Here is an 18866-nt window from a genome sequence, read left to right on the forward strand (position 1 = left end):
ATATAGTATAATGCTGATTATCAGTTTACATATTTATTAGTACAATGCAGCTCTGAAACCAGTGCAGTTAGTATGACAATTTAATACTTAGTCCTGTAGCATCAGCTTTTATGACAAGGCAGCCTCATGTGCTACTGGATAATTTGCAACAACCCCTAAGCTTAGCTTCTCAACAGCTGCCCAGAGCACACTGAGCATGTGAGTGTCACTGACACTTCTAAATCCAAGATGGGGAGCTCCTATGACAACTGTAAAGAACTGGATCATTGCTATTATAGAGATGCTGAACCTTTAGGTTGGTGCAGTAAGTACAGTGTATAAAATTTGGCATTTCTAGCCATATTGATTTTTAGGGTTTAGTTTCTTTAAATAGAGGGAGCTTCTAAGGCTATAAAGCATTCTGCAGAATAAACATAGCATTCTAGCTGGCACTGTTGTTGCTAATCTATTGGCAATAAAATGCTCATATACATGATCATATAAAAGCATGAGGCCGAAGGCAGAATGCTTATACTTGTCTTGAAACTCAGGTCATGTAACTAATTACGTCATTCAGCACCAGTTATTACTGATGACATTACTAAGAACCATTGATAAGCATATCATTTATTCATGGATATTCATGGCTCGTGTGTATTATATTACACATTTACAAAGTGCCAGCATATTCCGCAGCATTGTATAATTAATGGAAATAGGTGTTATTTGTTTCTCCTTCTGTTCTGGTTCTTGAAACTGTGCAAATTTTCTTACAGGTCTGTTAACTGGCTTGTGCCAAGTTGTTTCATGACATTTACAATTAAATATACTTAAAACCATTGAAAATGTTCAATGGAAAGTTACTTAAAAAATGAAATTTTCCTTTATAGGAGATCCCATTTCTAGGTTTCCTAAAAAATTTGTGTTCTTAAAAAAAAAAAAAAAAAAAAAAAAGAATCAGCCTTTTCACTAGAATGCAGAAGCTTTCAAAGCCAGCTGCAAGTTTGTTGATCTATAATTTCTTGGCACCCTCTTTATACGTTACGCAGATTTAGTGCAATGAGATGTAGTTTTTAGCACAGCAATAAAACAAATTCATGTGTTTACAAAAAATATAGTAAACAACTGGCAATAATACCATCAGGAACCTATATTCTAGAAATGTATTGCTCAAACAACCACCAAATTTGTAAAAAATTCTAAAAAATTATTTATTAGTTTTTGTGCAAAGAGCAAGGTTATTTTATAGACCATATACAGGTATGTACAGTTGACAAGTTCACTCAAACATATTCTATATATACAACTGAGTATCAATTGAAAAAGAAACAGAAGAGTAGCAATACAGTCATTAAGGCCAGAATAGCAAAGATGTTTTCCTGAAATAAACCGTAGACTAGAGTATGATTGAGGATCAAATAAATGGGATTTACTTACACCATTGCAGTTTTTCACACTACTATCCTTTTTCTAAGCAGAGCTAGTGAATATGTATCCTTATTCCCTGCCATAAGCTCAAAACAGAAAAAAAACACATTCCCAAGTAACAATGCTCAAACTCAGTCAGGGTGCTAGTTACTCATACATTTGAGCTACAGTTGCTGGTGATATGCTTGCTTAATGGTCATGTTGGAGGAAGCTAATGGATGCAGTCTGTTAGGCATTTGCTGGATAACAGTTGAGCCAACATAAGACATGCAATGTATATTTAGAAGTTTCCTATGGGCAGGTGTATGATTTTGCTTCTCACTAAAGTAAAGGGTATTTTCTTAATTTGAGAAAGAGGAATATTTATAAAGTATGCCCCGTAGTGCCAGGAAGCCTAATCTAAAACCAATGTGCATAGAATTTTTGTCACATATGTAACAGTGTACAGGTGATGCAATTTTGTCTGTTTGAAATTGTTGTGGATTATTTGTGGAAATTATTTTTCTTTTTAATTCCCAATATAGTTTAGGTCCGTTTTTTTTTTTTCTTTAAAAAAAAAGTCTCAAATTTAAAACAATTACGGTAAAACTATAATTAGTTAATTACACTCTATTACAAATGAAGCTTGTGTTTTTTGGACAAAATCAAATATTAAATACCTTACCCCCTCTTATGTAATAAAAGGCAAAATGTTTGGGCAAGTGCAGTAACCCATGGCACCCAATTAAACCTGTAGCGAATATTACCCATTTTACTATATAACCCCAAAATATTTACTGCATTAATATCTACTCTGCAAGCACGTGTTTAAGTGCGGTTATTTGCCATTTATTTTGAAAAAGGACAGTGTGGCCTATTGGACATGTAACATTATAAAGAACACATTTAGTTTTTGTATATTGTATATATAAAGGCAAAATTACATTTACTTATTTACAGTGTTTGTGATTCCACTTGAAAAAAAATACAGAGCAGCTAAATTGCACATTAAATGCATATACATTCATTTCAGCATTAACATACGCAATAATTCCTCCGCAGAACCCTGTGTTGTGGAGAATGTTTCAACTACCAGAACAGTGAAAGTTTATGAAATCTTAAAGTTCCGCTATTAGAAATGTGCTTCTGATGGAAAATTACATTCCCAGCAAAAATGGCATTAAGACCGTATTTAAACATTTCTGTATATTAGCAGCGATTACAGCTGAAAAATGAAATCTGACGAGAAATTTCATAAAAATTAATCCATTTCCTTTAAGGTCAGTGGTCTGTACTGGAAGTTTAAGGCTTGCCATGTAATGTGTAGAGCAATCACTCTTCAGAGAATGACTAGAGTTGTAGCCTGTTTGAATAAAGTCCTCCATGTAGCCTTCAAGTTCATAAATAGCAAAATTATTCCTATTAATACCTGTGAGGAATAAAGGAAGAAAATCAGATCTGCATGAAGCTGTAGTAATAAAACATCTGCAAAAACCAATACTTTATAGGCATTGCAAAATTAAATCTAGTTCATAGGCACATGCCTAGGATATAAGATAGCAAACGCTCTACATTTTCCCATGTAATGGTATTATCCAATATACATATCTGAGAAACAAAAATGGCAGGCAGGTTTGCTTTACAAAGAAGTAAAGCAATTTAAATTGTTATTTTAAGTGCCAAGCAACAGGCACTTGCTCACACATTAACACTGCAATTAATTTCTATATAAGGGGTAAAACTACAGCAAAAAGGTCTACTGAATAAATATTAAAAACAAACCTGTTACTTCTTATAGCTGAAGTTTTTCCAAAGGTCACCAATTGTTGCTTGCAGTCCCGGATTATTTTCATTATTTCGAACAGCCTTTGGATTACCTCTGTTTGTCAAGCCACTAACTTTTGCTGGTGCCCTTGGTTTTACTTTTGTTCTGAGTCCAGAAACTACAGACTGTGATTTAAGGAGCCCAGGAACCTAAATGAAAAGAATACTTACATAAATTATGCACTAGGAAAGTGAAAAAACATGAATCCAGAAATATATAAAATTAAATAACATAATAAATCACATCCCATACAGAAAATATATGCCCATGGTTGTTATATTTATACTCAGAAACACAAGGGCCCTTTTGTCAACACTAGGCAAATATAAACCCAGAAAGTAAATCATGGCAGCCAGTCAAATGTTTATTGATGTACCTGCAGTTGGCTTGAAAAAGCAAATAACTGATTGGTTGCTGTAGGTTACTGTCCAGGTGAACATTTGCCCAGCGTTGATAAATAATCCACAGGTTCTAAAAGGTTCCTGAGTCCAGATGTGAGAACATTTAAAACACTTAAAGGAGAAGGAAAGGCTAAGTCACTTGGGGGTGCTAAAATGTTAGGCACCCCCAAGTGACTTAAATCGCTTAGCTTGTACACCGGGCTGGTGCCCCTGTTAGGAGAAAACAGCACCAGCCTGGGGTACCTGGAGCGATGCGCTTCCTCCTTCCGGCTTCGTTTCGCTGCGACTACACAATAGGCGCATGCGCAGTAGAGTTAAAAGCCGACTTCTCTGTTAAAGTTAGTCTTTTCACTCTACTGCGCATGCGCGCGCGCGCGCGAGCGATACAGGAAGGAGGAAGCGCTGCAGCTACCCCAGGCTGGTGCTATTCTCTCCTAACAGGGGCACCAGCCTGGGGTACAAGGTAAGCGATTAAAGTCACTTGGGGGTGCCTAACATTTTAGCACCCCCAAGTGACTTAGCCTTTCCTTCTCCTTTAAGCATGTGAAGACTAAAAGTTGTAGAGTGCACTAAGCTTTCCATAATGGAGATTCATATAACATTTAAAACACACTCCTTGTCATTTCTTTAGCAGCTATTGCAAAGATGAGCATTTAAAAAGATAAATCACCCATGATGGTGTAACTTAGGCCAAGAAAAAAAAATGAATTTTAACATTTGCTATGAAATCCACATTTGAGTCAGAGTACCTTGCTTTTGGGAGCGATGCCCTCAGGAAAGAGAGAATGGTGAACAGGTGAGGTTTTCATGGAAAACTGGCATGGAGACTCTGGGGTACTGGTAGGTTCCTAATGAAATGAAAAAAAAAAAATTCCAGTATGCTCAGTCACAAACTACCCTGTTGCAGCTATCAAAATACAGCAAGGGAAATTAACAATGAATCTGAGAATGAGAATTTAGCAGCAGAGCAGGCAAATAAAACCAAAACAGTACTTAGTGTCATAAAAATTGCTTTAGTGAAATGTAAAGAAAAAAAATGTTCTTGTAAGGTTTCTTCAAAAATAAATCAATTAGGCTGTTATTAGCTCATTTCTTGCTAAGCCTGCCAACCAAACTGTGCACTATTATTATAGCATAATCTACGATTTCTCATTATGCATTTGGTGCATTTATAATGGGTCTTATGCAAGTGTAATCATAAGTAATTATAAGTCAGATAGCTTACATCCAAGTCAGCGTCCTCTATATCCTGTTTCAGGAGTTTTTCATTTGAGTCGAGTGGTGACACTGTATCTGACTTGGTACAACTGGCTTGCCAATTACATTTGCTTTCCACCTCATTATGTTCCTTCATAGAAGGAGCTGTTCTGTTAAATTTTTGTAGTGAGAGCAACATGGGAGATTGCTTGGGTGCCAGGGAACTTTCACTGACCAGTGATCCAGACCAAGTAAAGCAGCGCCTTTGGTTTTGCAAAGGAGATATCCATTTATTGCCCTGTTTACACTCCTCTATGATGATAGAAGTATCCTCTTTTTCAGTTTTTATATTCTGTTCTTCAACCAATAGAGGTGTTTCTTTGGGAATTTCCAAAATACTGCCTTTACATACAATCTGGTCTTTTTCTGCCAGGTGGCTTACATCATCTGTCAAAGTACAGTGGGGTTTTTCATCTGCTGGCTTGTAAAAAAACCTTATGTAGGGGAAAAACATATGCAATAAATACATGAATAAATAAAATAAGAAATAATGACTTAATCAATCCTGATAAATAAATAAATGGTGTTTGATTGCTGTACAAAAGCAAATATATAATATGGGAAAGTCAAACAAGCTGAATTAGAAAGGATAACTCAACTTAACCCCACCCTGTGGGTATTAGTTGAGCAATTGCCAAGAAAAACTATTGTGTGTGAGAATCCTATTGGAATTAATGCAGTAGATATCAAAGTGGTGTTTTACTCATATGCCTCAACTGGCAGACATGTGAAGCCATTCTATGTCCTAATAAATAACTTTTGCCTTGACCACTACTACATTGATTTTCATACTAAAAGCCTTTCTTGGCAATTTCCAATCTTATTAAATCACCAAGTTTGGCAGACTAACATATTCATTTGCAAGTCTACAAAGAGTAGTTAATCTAGGATACCATATCCCGTATGTAAGTTTGCACTGCAAATGGATTACTAAATGGATTACTTTATGGAAATATTTATATTCTTTCTAATGCTTTAAAGTGCTTTTACAATATGGTAGAGCAGTGCAACCTACAGACCTTCTTTAGCTCATATTTAAGTACAAATACTAACACACCTTGACAGTCACAGTTCAGTGTTTTAGAAATGTCTTATTCATGAACAATATTTTGTATAGAAAATGTATAGTTTGCATTTTTAAAAGGTGGTAAGTTTAAAGGTATAACTTCAGCAAAACTCTATTAAAACAATATGATTACCCATTTGTTAGATCTGTTTTAATAATTTAGATGAGCTTCCCCCTGAAGAAAATGCACCTACCTTCCATTTTGCTTTAAACAGACACCTAGGGGCTGATTTACTTACCCACGAACGGGTCGAAATGAGTCCGATTGTGTTTTTTTCGTAATGATCGGTATTTTGCGATTTTTTCGGATTCTTTACGAATTTTTCGTTACCAATACGATTTTTGCGTAAAAACGCAAGTTTTTCATATCCATTACGAAAGTTGCGTAAAAAGTTGCGCATTTTTCGTAGCGTTAAAACTTACGCGAAAAGTTGCGCATTTTTCGTAGCGTTAAAACTTACGCGAAACTTTGCACCTTTTAAGTTTTAACGCTACGAAAAATGCGCAACTTTTCGCGTAAGTTTTAACGCTACGAAAAATGCGCAACTTTTTACGCAACTTTCGTAATGGATACGAAAAACTCGCGTTTTTACGCAAAAATCGTATTGGTAACGAAAAATTCGTAAAGAATCCGAAAAAATCGCAAAACATACGAAAAAGTCGCAAAATGTTCGTTTTCAAGTCGGAACTTTTCCAATTCGGGTCGGATTCATGGGTTAGTAAATCAGCCCCCTAATGTTCTCAACATATAAGATATGCAGTTACTAATAAACCATTTGGCATTTGTTTGAGGTGGCTGTTACCTGTGAGGTGGCCCCTGGTCACTGCCCATAAGAATTGTTCCAGGCATTCCATACATGGAGTATGCATTTGAACAGATCAAGAAGGCAAAAGAAATCTCTCAGCTAGCTTTGGATACTTTGTGGCATGGTTGAGAAAGGCCCATATTACGGACCTGTTATAGATTTAAAAAATAGACTTTGTTTGCTAAATAAAGGGGCAGGAATACTTATTTTAAATGATTTGCTTGGTAAAGTAGAGAAAATAATCCACAAAACTGTCTAATTATGTATTATGTTATTATTAAAAAAAAAAAAAGAACTCCACGTGTATTAAATAAGATGATGGAATGCACATACCTGCTTCGGGTTCCTGTGGCAGAGACTGACCTGCAGTCTTCCTTTTGCCTCTGCAGGAATGTAGCAAATGCATTCCTGGTTTTAGGTTGGTGTTTTGGTTCTTTGGTGTTTGCCCCATCCAGTGGCTGTAAAATTGTTGTGCTAGCAGGAACCTGATGTACAGGGCTGTCCCTATCTGGTCTGGCTTTCTTGTTTTTAGAAAATGAATACTGGCTGAGCAAGTCAGTATCAGAGACTCCATCTTTGGGACAAGATAAAAATAGGTCAAAGCTTGAAAAGCAGAATGTAGAGAATGAAGCAAATCTACATTATTGTGGGGAAGGGGGAAAAAAGACATAGAAAAGGAGTGGGTGGTACAGAAACTTTAAATTATAGCTAAGCTCTCAGTAGCAAATACCTTCATACGGCCTTTTCACTGTCTGCTTTTTGCTTGAAAGGATTAAGCCCCTTGGGCTGTGTTTTTCTTCATTCTTGTTTTTACAAGGCTCAGATTTTGTATGCCAAATGCTATTTGTATGTGCTCCCTTTCGATTTAACTGCTTACTGTCCCAGCTTTGACTCCTATGAGAGAGCTAAGCACACCATAAAATGTTACAATATGCACATTTCCAGTAATTAAATTACATTCTCAATATAAATTGAAGGAAAACCGATGGTGTATAATTGTGCTAAATAAACATTAAAAAGACTAGTTATTGGCAGACATTCTAAATATTACCTACAATTCATTCTCTTCGCCATCTAGCAAATGATACTTAGACAATTAGAGACATGGGGAAGAGCTGTATTTAGACCCAGAGCTCACCCCCTCCTCTCAGACTGGCATTTGAACAGGACAGCCTGTGCATACGCTGACTGTGGATGATAAGTGTAACCACTCCCCCCCTCAGCTCAACTGACAAATTTAGCTGCAATGTTCAGCAGTGGGCCTAGCAAAAATGCTGCCCCCCAGTGATTGTACCTTTCCGTCTCCTTTAGGCTAGATATATACAAGTTTTGTTCCCCATGAAGAAACTTATTACTTAAAAAGCAGTTTAACTACATAGAAGCTGCAAATGTCCCTGTGTAACACACAAGTCTCCACCAAGGGCTAGTCTATATTGATTAGATTATCAGGGGGATAGAAACTAGATTAAATGAATATAAGCTTGCTACCAGAAATGTTTTCACCAATAATGTTGCCCTTTACTATGTTGGAGATCTTAAATTGACACTGTAGTAAAATATGCATTAAATACCTGAGGGTTATCAGGATTGTAGTCATCTATTTGTTTCATGGTGTTGATATCCATATTTCCCAGTGCAATCTGAAGGGCAACCGAGTCTCCCATATTTCTATGGCATGTTTAAGAAAAGTAATTCATAGAAGAGGCTCAATATTCAGTTTTGCCGAACACTTGGTATTTTCTACCTCACTACATAATATTTACAAAGGGAAACTCATTCGGTGCCTTTGGCGTTAAAATATAACTTTTAATTTCATTAAGTTAAAAAGAGAAAAACAGTCTCTTAATAAAAACGGGACCCACCAAAAATCCGGAAAATCAATGATTAATTAAAAATTAATCATTGATTTTCTGGATTTTAGGTGGGTCCCGTCAAAGGCACCAAATGAATTTCCCCGTCAAAGGCACCAAATGAATATCCCTTTGTAAATATTATGTTTAAGAAAAGAACTGTAACAAAGCATATTTTCCAAAAGACTTTCTAGGCACGTAAGACTATTGCTTGACTCGACAACTAATTTTTAGCAAGAAGTTGACTTCAAAGAGATGCTAACTAAAATGTCTTCTTGACCTGTGTTTACCTATGGTAATACTGATACTAGACACTGTTTAAAAAAAAAAAAATTCAGTAAAGACTATGGGGCTGATTTACTAACCCACGAATCCGACCCGAATTGGAAAAGTTCCGACTTGAAAACGAACATTTTGCGACTTTTTCGTATGTTTTGCGATTTTTTCGGATTCTGTACGAATTTTTCGTTACCAATACGATTTTTGCGTAAAAACGCGAGTTTTTCGTATCCATTACGAAAGTTGCGTAAAAAGTTGCGCATTTTGCGTAGCGTTAAAACTTACGCGAAAAGTTGCGCATTTTTCGCGTAAGTTTTAACGCTACGCAAAATGCGCAACTTTTTACGCAACTTTCGTAAAGGATAGGAAAACTCGCGTTTTTACGCAAAAATCGTATTGGATCCGAAAAATTCGTAAAGAATCCGAAAAAATCGCAAAACATACGAAAAAATCGCAAAGTACCGATCATTACGAAAAAAACGCAATCGGACTCCATTCGACCCGTTCGTGGGTAAGTAAATCAGCCCCTATAAGTGACCTGAGGGGAAAAATTCTTTCAGTTATGTCTGGTCTTAATTTGTACATACAAACAGAAGCAGAGAGGTGCATAACTCCATAAAATAGAGTTACCAAACAGATTTTCCCTGAAGGGCATGGCAAGCAAATACTGTACTGTGTCATATATACTGTGTAACTAAAAGTGTTTATTTACTGCAGCCATTTATGCAATAATGAAAGGGCCATAAGGAGATGTACTAATATTCTAAGTTACAAATATAATTTAAAAATCCATAAAAACAAATAAGAAAAAAAGGATACGGCCCTGCATAACTTAATTCTTCCGGATTAACATCATCCCCATAGGGATTTAATGGAATTAGCTTTCTTTCCACAGGGTCAAAGACCAACTGGTAAAGAAATGTATTATTTGCTCGAAGAAATCCTTCAATGTATCCATCAGGTACCGTTATATTGGTCTTCAAATACTGCCCAATCTTCTTAATTACCTGCAAAACCAGGGTATGGAAAGAAGGTATAGCATTTGCAAGGACACTCAAAGAAAGAAGGCACAGTAATGCTATGCATGCAAAATGCGATATTTTGGCATTTCCAATATAAAACCCACTGCCCAGCTTCTCTAGGCATCCTCTGGCACTTATGTAGGAGTACACCGACACATTATACAATAAAAGTTAATGTAGAAAATAATAAGAGTACCGTGGTAATATCAGGGTTGTTTGCAATTTTCAGAAGTTTACATGCTTTGGCTAATCCAATGCCATGAATGGAGGGAAGATAATCACAGCCAGAGAGAATGCACATGTAGCGAAATTTTTCTTCAGTGAATACATCACCAAGCGACCTACACATTCCAAATCGTGCCTGGTCAATTTCTAAACCATTTCCAAATTTGTCCATTTTTAAAATCACCTTTAAAAAATAAAATGAATATATTTGAGAAAATATTAAAAGATACATTTGTTTTGGCATGAGCATACATCTGAACCCACTGATGACCTATATCAAATCAATAGCAAGGCATTTGCCACCCAATTAAGTGATTTAGGGCAACTAAAAACGTGTTTCAAAAGATTTTGAATTCCAGTACGAGAATAAAAGGGCTATGGCTAACTAGGCACATTGCCCTTAATCACCTGCATGATCTTCCCATTCTACTGAACATAATGGAGAGTGCCATAGTGTGCACTAAAAGTTCTGTGAGAAAGTGATTACATTTGCACTCTCAAAGAGATACTTGCTTAAATGATGCATAACACAGCAATATCTGTTTAGCAACCTAAGAAAGCATTGGTGTCCAAGATACCCAATGTCCAAAGAATACACTAGGTTGCTAAATAAAAATCTTCTACTTTGATATCTATTTAGATTTGGTAACAACACATTTATAAAGGCTCATTCTTTGATAATGTTTTTAAAAGGGACAGTATAAACCTAAAATCACCTTTGCAAAAAATTAAATAAATGGCATGTGTATTGAAATTACATTTTCCATATATTTTTTATTTTGCTATTTTTTGCCATTATAGAGCACATTTCACTGAACTTTACCTTTCCTTTACAAACTCAACAATTTCTTAAGAGCTCCCTATCTACCACTGAACAAACTCCTCCCTTCTCTAAGCAGCAGCCTTTGATCAGCTCATTATCAGGGGCTTCTCAGTGGATTAGTAATTAGTTTTAGCAGCTTATCTGAATTTTATTGGAATGAGGAAGTGACAGGAAGTACAAAAGTAAAACTGGCTTCTTATTCTTGCTTAGTACCAGAAATAACAGCACAAGGCATAGATGAGCAAATCAGTGAGCTCTAGTTGGGTATTACTGTCCCTTATACTGTAGCTGTGTATACTGTAGCTTAGTGAAAAGAAGGAAACCTCTCATGAACACATTCTAAATAAAAGGCATGGGAACAAAAAGAAAATCCAATGGGCGAGAGTGAGAGTTGGCTGGAACAGTGAACTTCCACACAATATTCAAACCAAGATGATTTCATAATTGTATGTTTTGAAGAGTGTCAAAGATATTCATCCCAACTGATTTAAGTTAAGATAAATCTAAAGCACCTTTACCTTTTTGCAGCCAAATGCTAAAAGGTCAGAATCTTCTGTAATGATTGCTTCAGCAAACTCATTTTTATTCAAATATGCCAACTGTGAATCTGCTTCAAAAGGAGCCACGATGCAGTCAATACCTTCAGCACGAGCAGCCTAGAAACATAAAATATATACAAATCATAGTAGCTAAGTTGCATAAGTTATTAATCTTAAACACATTTACAGTGATATGTAGTCTTACATAACAATATAAATTTAAAAAAATATTTTAATGAAAAGAGCAAATACAAAAACAGCCACTTGTTTGCTTTCTTGGTGAAATAAACCAAGGTTCTTAAATACAGAGGTTTATAGGTGGGTGGGCTGGGGGAAATTAAAACCTCCAGAAAATACTGTATATATAACCTTCTGCCAGACAAAACAGATAGTTCTTGCTGCAAATTGAAAAGACAGGTTTATATTACTTGAGGCCTTTAGAGCCTGTTAAGATGACAGTCCTGTTAAGCTCCTGGTGTAATGCATCTTAAAGAATGATATTTGATAAAAATCCCATCTATAAAACAAAATATTAAAGAAATGAAAAACTTTTTGCCCTGCAAAAATAGATGCTTCAGGATATGGTACAATGATTGCTTCACTTAAAAAGCTTTACTCATTATTCAAAGATACCCAAATATTGGAAAAAGCACTAACTTTGATAACATCATGTGCCATTGAGCTAGTTATGTTAACAGAGCGTGCAAAACACTCTCGAGCTTCAGCCAATTTGCCTTCTCGTAGCAGCTGTTTCCCCTTTTGCAAGTTTGTCTGTCGTTTCCTAAAACACAAATAGTAATATAAGTTTCTATTATCTTTTGTACACAACACAAAAGAGAAAAAAGGGAAAAACACATACATACTATATATAATGCTGGCTTTACAACAGAGAACTGAAGCTATTTACTTTTACTGTGGATTGGCAAATGTCCCAGTGCACTAGCATACCTTCAGTAGTTAGATCTTAAAAATTCTGCAAAATATAGTTTTTTTCAATATTCTTATTTTGCAGCATTGTGGTGCTACTGTATTTTGTAAAGGAAAGACATACTGCCTAAATTATGCTTAGGAGGCAGCCTGGAGGCCAGTTGTTCTGATAATTGGGGAAAATGGTTATTTACTCTCCTTGATACTTATGGAAGCTCAGTCTCAAGATCATTTAGGGCGAGATTTGGGGTGAATACATGCTAGTGTTTTCCTATACCTTTATTTCTGTTGTGAGATAAGGGTGGTACAGAAAAAAAATGTTGGACCCCAAGGGAGGGGCATGAGAAGGGAGGAACAAAAGCTGAAACCCACTACCCTAAGTAGGTTGTGCCAAGAAGGTTACAAGAGCAAGATGTCAACAGGATCCTATATTTTACACCAGTTCTTGTACTATGTGCAGGCAACTGCAAAAGCTTTGTACCTTCCATATGCAACTTCAACTTGAGCCATGCAAGCCCCACTTGCATTACATTACAACTTTACGAGAAATTTAGCCAAACCATCTCTCACAAGCAGTGTGGGTCCTAAGCATTTTATTTTATAAAATTAGAATAAGTCATATGCCCTGTATTGTGAACAGTGATTTTTTAAATTAGGAAAATTATTTTTATTTTAAATATTTATGGGCTAAGGAAAAAAATTCTGTACCCTTTCTATCAATCATCTTTAAAAAAAAGCTTTATTAAGGGGATACTGTTACCAAAATAAAAGCATATTACTTAAACTCACAGATATCTGGCATAGGGACAGCTCTTAAGAACATTTAGTGTAAAAGTAAAACTGGGTAAAAAGATATGCTGTGCAAAATAAAAAATGTTCAGTATAGTCATTTAGCCTATAACGGTTTTGCTTTTGATCCTGAGCATACAGGTCAGATTTATAGGCAAACTAAGCAGTTATGTCCCATATGGATCCCCTCAAGTCACTGATAGGTGATCGAGCTTCAAAGGAGGAAGTAGTGTTGTGGCTTTTACGTTAGACATCTGTTCATGCCAGCCTTTATAAATTATATTTTTGGCTAAGTAACTATATTGAATTTTTTTTTCATTTTGCATAGTCTATCTATTTCCTACCTATTTAACTGGTTTTATTTTTACACTGGACAGTTCCATTAAGCCAGATAAACGAGTGCATTTAGGGCCAAACACACACTATTGGATTTGGAGGCAAATCTTGCTGAACACAAAGCAACTAGACAATCCTCCAAAATATTATGAGGAAATAAAGTTCTAGCTTTACTAATCACTTGCCAATCAAAGGAAGGTAAGAGGATCTCTGAAGTGACATCAAATAGTACCTAGAAGTGTTCCACACCAACAAAACAGCAATGTTTTTGAAGACATCTGCTCATATGGCTTAATGTTTTGGGGGTGCAGATCATAAAATGCCTTTAAAAAGAATTTAGTTCCCTAACCAATTCTTTTATTTAACCTTTAGACACTTTGCTTCATGTTGTTCAGGTTAATTGGATGACACTTGTGCACTCTAAACTTCCAAACAGTGCTACAGATTCTCAGATGGAATGAGATCAGGGTTTTGAGCGGGAATTTGCAGGACATATACAACAGAATCCAGCATTTTTTCAAAAGTAGGTTTAGTTTCAAAATGCAAGTTCACCACACATTTCATTTAAATAAACCTCAGTTCTGGGTTTGCCCTTGTCAGTTGGTTTCTCAGGATAGTGATGGTCTCATTCCTGATTGAATGAGACTCAAATTTTTCTGTTAAATCAGCTGGCATGAATGTACTATGTTGACAAACAATAACATATATTGTTTATATAGCCACATCTAGAAAAAGCTTGGGCTAGGAGGGAATTGCTACCCTAGACACCTGCATTCAGGCAGCAGTGCTGTTACTATCAGTATCCTGCCTGTCCATGCAAGAAAAGTAGAGAACAGCAGGAGGCCAGAAGAAATCTCTGGTGAGAGAGTGTGTGTGTTTATAAATACATTTGTACCTGTGTTCGATAAAAGTTTTGAAAACCTAGTTGCTAGTTAACACTCAGAGAATAATAATTAACACTCAGAGAAAAAGTGCAATGTTACGTATGATTTATTTTGATAAATCCAATATCAAATCACAGTGGAGAAAACAGAATGATTTCTAAAAATGTTAATTATAAAAATAATAGATTTTAGATGGAAAAAAAAAATACATAAAGATGGAGTTAGAAAGATGTTTTGACTATTAGAATAAATGTAAAAAAATCAGAAGGCAAACTGTCTTGAAATGGGTAAATTCTATTTCAACTAATGTACAGATTATACCTTACAGTTATTTGCTGAGCTATAGTATGTATCAACTTACTCTCTTCTTGCTTTTTCAACATCTTTTTTTGAAGGTAATGTGCATCCATCAAAAACAAGTATAGGCTTGACACCAAAGGAGAGGAGCATGTGAACAAATTTCATGCAGAACTGAACATACCTGAAATAAAAGCATTATCTTTAGTTCCACTAGGTGCAAATTAACTGTGACTTGCCAAAAATTAATTTTAAAATATGCCATCAAAGCCCCATGGCTCCTAAAACATATCTTTAATATGGGAGGCAAAAGTTAGCAGATAATTTAAACACTTGCCCTCTGAATAGTTCTATATCCTTAAGTGGTTTTCTAGATCTGTACTTGTTAAAAATGCAGAAACTCTTGGTAAACAGCATGTCTGACACACATTAAATATCATAACATCGTTTTTGCCTATTGTTTTAATTACAAAACCTTGTTTCTGTTTTTGCTTAAGCTAAACAGGGAAACTAAAGCTATTATTGCAGATGAATAGTCAGTGCACAATTACATAAACTCAGCTGCACAGTCACTTACTGGTCAGTAGGTTCCCCTTTAGCAAGTTTTTCGGCACAAGCAAATGCACCCTTGTGAAGCCAACAATAGGTGTCCACTGCCACCGTTTTCCCTTTGTACTTCTTCACGTGGATTGGCTCTGATGCTTCCTTTAGGAACTGTAACAACCCCTGAATTCCCATGGCTTATTTGCACTTGCTTAAAAAAAAAAAAGAAGGTACTTGGCATTAGTCTATAAAGCACCAGCACATTCAGCAGTTATCTAACCTAGTACCTACTTATGCCATAGGAAATGACAGTATTATTTCTTTACACATAATTATTAAATATATATATATTTATATATAAAAATTGCTAGTAAGCTGCACACCATAAGAAAAAAGTTGATACCTGGGTGCCTGTGCGGAAAAACAATATATAGGCTCGAATGACGGCACACACAGGATTTGCAAGAAGAGATCACTGGATCAAACAAAAAGTATTTGCATCAGAGGTTTATTGATTCCAACGTTTCAGCTCCACACGGGAGCTTTTCGAAAGCTCCCGTGTGGAGCTGAAACGTTGGAATCAATAAACCTCTGATGCAAATACTTTTTGTTTGATCCAGTGATCTCTTCTTGCAAATCCTGTGTGTGCCGTCATTCGAGCCTATATATTTATATATATATATATATATAGTTGTTTACATAGCGCTACTTATATAGACAGCACTGTACAGCAGAACAATGAATTATTAAAAAAGCAGGAGGTCATTACAATAATACAAATTGCAATAATTAATACAAATAAATCAATAGTAAAATTACATTAATGTTTCCATAGAGCTGACAAAGAGACAAGAGGATGATGTGCCTGACCTGTAGAGCATAGAATCTAATCTAATTTTCCTGGTTTTGAATTCCTGGCTTTCTATAAGAACTTTGGGTCGCCACAATTGCATGACTGTCTAATCTACATTAAGGGGCTGATTTACTAACCCACAAATTCGAATGGGAAAAATTCCGATTGGAAAATGAACATTTTGCGATTTTTTTCGTCGCCGTTCCGACTTTTTTGTAAATTGACGCAACTTTTTTGTAGCCGTTACGACTTGCGCGAATTGTCGCGACTTTTTCGTAGCCGTTACGATTTGCTCGTATCTTGTCGCAACTTTTTCGTATTGAGCGCTCGTAAACTGCAGGCAAAACTTTCAGACTTAGCATGATTTTGGAAGCCTCCCATAGGACTCAATGGCACTCTGCAGCTCCAACCTGGCCCAAGGAAAGTCACAATACCGAAGCTTGAATGAATCCGAAACTTTCGTACTCGGCGCGATGGCTACGAAAAAATCGCGACAATTCGCGCAAGTCCTAACTCTACGAAAAAGTCACGACAATTTGCGAAAAAGTCGTAACGGCTACGAAAAAGTCGCGAGAATTTTCGAAAAAAATCGCAAAAAATGATCATTATGAAAAAAACGCATTCGGACGCTTTTCGGACGTTCGTGGATTAGTAAATGTGCCCCTTAGTATTTGGCAGGAGCATGCTCCATTATGAGTATTTATTATATGGCCCAAAGGAACAGTAGTATTTTCCCAGAATACCCCTTTTTGGCTAAAAATCAAACAATGACCTGCTAGAATTGTTATAGAGCATGAGTACACTGAACTCACACCGGATGGGCCTTCACGACGTGGAAGGATCAATGGGGAGGTAGTGCAACTACCTTATGCTTAGTGCAAAAAAAAAATAAAATAAAGGACTCCTGAAGGTTCTTACAACATAACTAAACAGCACTGGTTTTATAATCCAAGACAATTGATCCACAGGGATATTATTATTAACATTTATTTACCAACATATTCGGCAGCGCTGTACAATAAGTGGGTTTCATACATTGGACATACAGAGTAACATATAAAGCAATCAATAACCGATACAAGAAGTGAAGAGAGCCCTGCCCAAAAGAATATGCAGTACAATACTAACAAGCAAATGGATTGGCAGGTTTAATGCAGCAAAAGCAGAATAAAGATGCACCACTGCAGGGAGTAGTGTGGACAGTGGTAACACCTTGGTGTTTGTACATGTACTGATCTTTTAAGATGAAGATGTGAATACATTAATATATATTTATATGTATTAGCTTTGTTACAGGACTTGTTCTACAGTTGTTCAATTAGCCAATATTAAGATTGTCAATATAGTGTGCCCTATGCTTTTATATCAAACAGATCGTGGATCTTCAGGTACTCATTCCCAGTGGCTGTGCAAGTACAACGCTGAACATTTGCTGCCTAGGGGTTCTCTGACGTGTAACATCCTGCTCTGTATCTCTAGTTATTTAGACTGGCCAGCAATGAATGAATGCAGAAATGATGTCGCTCCTAAACAGACTCAGACATTTTACTGTCCAGGTCCCACACTACCCTTTATGAAGCGCTGGGTGATTTGCTGTACTGTATGTCGCTAAAAACGAATGCTTAAACCCATCACAAACTCACCGCCACTTCCTGCAGCAGTTCTGTCTCTCTCAGCCACAGAGGGTGCTTTAAACTAAGGCGCGCTTTCTCAGTTTGGCGCAGCTTGGCGCATGCGCGGTTACATCACACGTAGGGAAGAATAGCTGCGGACATGTTGGAAGAGGTAGACGGCAACGTGTCCATTAGTATCCAGGCAGATTGCTGTTGGATGTTCCTTGTCAGGGATAAAATAACACCGAGACACTGTTGATTTATGAGTTTAAAATATTTAGGAGTGTAGGAGCCGCACATGTCCAAATATTCTCAGGATGCGATCCACTAACAAAAATGGCTGCGCTTCCTTGCACTTGTATATTCGCTGGCGCCAAAAATACATGTTGTGATAAAATGAGCTGGGTCTCTGAGTTTTCTCCTGTTCTGTTTCTTCTTTGTTAACACCTTCCACACTGATAGATATTCCTTTTTTTCTGGTTATTTGATCCATGAGCTGAATGAATGTTTTGTGTATAGAGAGAGAGAGAGTGCAGCACAGTTTAAAATCATGTAGCTAGTAGGCAAATGGATACATGTTGCAAAAGATATATGTTGCAAAAAATGTTGCAAAAAACTATACAGAGAATGTTCCCAGTCAGAGACGTCAAGCATTTCACTGTGCTAAGTGATGAATGCCTTAGTTGCTAGGAGCAAAAGATTATAGAGCATAATTATTTATTGGAGATGACAGGCATCATGTATTAAACCCAGGACCCATGTCCGGGTGGGCGATATGATCTGCTCCACATGATGATCATATTTACACACTGAAGTTCAGCGATCGCTAGGTACAGTTGACAGGTGGTGGCGCCATTTTATGTGGTAGGGGTTTTTACTGTGGGTGTTGGGATATGGTCTGTTGGTTTGTCCCTGAGGAAGAGCACTGGTTGTGCTCAAAATGTTGGAATTTTTTCAATAAAAACACTTTTTCTTTTGTATCAAGTCCCTGTGAGTGTGGCACTCTTTCTATTATATTTTTGTTTTTGACCAGCACCAAGGGCATTTAGACTTGTATAGGGTGTGCTCCTCCCTGTGTACTATATATATATATATATATATATATATCAGAGACCACCACAGCTTCATTGTAATCAGCTTGAAAA

The 18866-nt window shown here is 36.5% G+C and overlaps 2 protein-coding genes across 2 annotated transcripts in view; one reads left to right on the plus strand and one right to left on the minus strand.

The window, feature by feature from the left end:
• Window positions 1-18866, plus strand: part of LOC116406452 — a 44618-nt gene that overhangs the window by 1126 nt on the left and 24626 nt on the right. The gene's annotated exons all lie outside the window — the stretch shown is intronic.
• Window positions 1170-17979, minus strand: exo1 (exonuclease 1). The gene is made up of 14 exons (XM_002932617.5): window positions 17752-17979; window positions 15290-15466; window positions 14777-14896; window positions 12137-12260; window positions 11459-11596; window positions 10089-10301; window positions 9690-9877; window positions 8313-8409; window positions 7472-7646; window positions 7075-7315; window positions 4838-5303; window positions 4362-4460; window positions 3169-3360; window positions 1170-2815 (listed from the first exon to the last, which is right to left on the minus strand). Exons 2-13 carry the CDS (start codon window positions 15448-15450, stop codon window positions 3172-3174), a joined length of 2211 nt encoding a protein of 736 aa, XP_002932663.3. The 5' UTR covers window positions 15451-15466; window positions 17752-17979; the 3' UTR covers window positions 1170-2815; window positions 3169-3171.

The sequence above is a fragment of the Xenopus tropicalis genome, chromosome 8, assembly GCF_000004195.4.
Source record: "Xenopus tropicalis strain Nigerian chromosome 8, UCB_Xtro_10.0, whole genome shotgun sequence".
NCBI classification, from domain to species: Eukaryota; Metazoa; Chordata; class Amphibia; order Anura; family Pipidae; genus Xenopus; species Xenopus tropicalis.

What these genes read in the sequence shown, in the direction of transcription:
- exo1 (XM_002932617.5), bottom strand. Translation starts at nt 15,450, where the DNA reads ATGGGAATTCAGGGGTTGTTACAGTTCCTAAAGGAAGCATCAGAGCCA. An exon ending in AGTGAAAAGGCCGTATGAAG is followed by an intron (nt 7,316 to 7,471) that starts GTATTTGCTACT and finishes CTTGTCCCAAAG; the next exon opens with ATGGAGTCTCTGATACTGAC. An exon ending in GCATCGCTCCCAAAAGCAAG is followed by an intron (nt 3,361 to 4,361) that starts GTACTCTGACTC and finishes CTTTTCATTTAG; the next exon opens with GTTCCTGGGCTCCTTAAATC.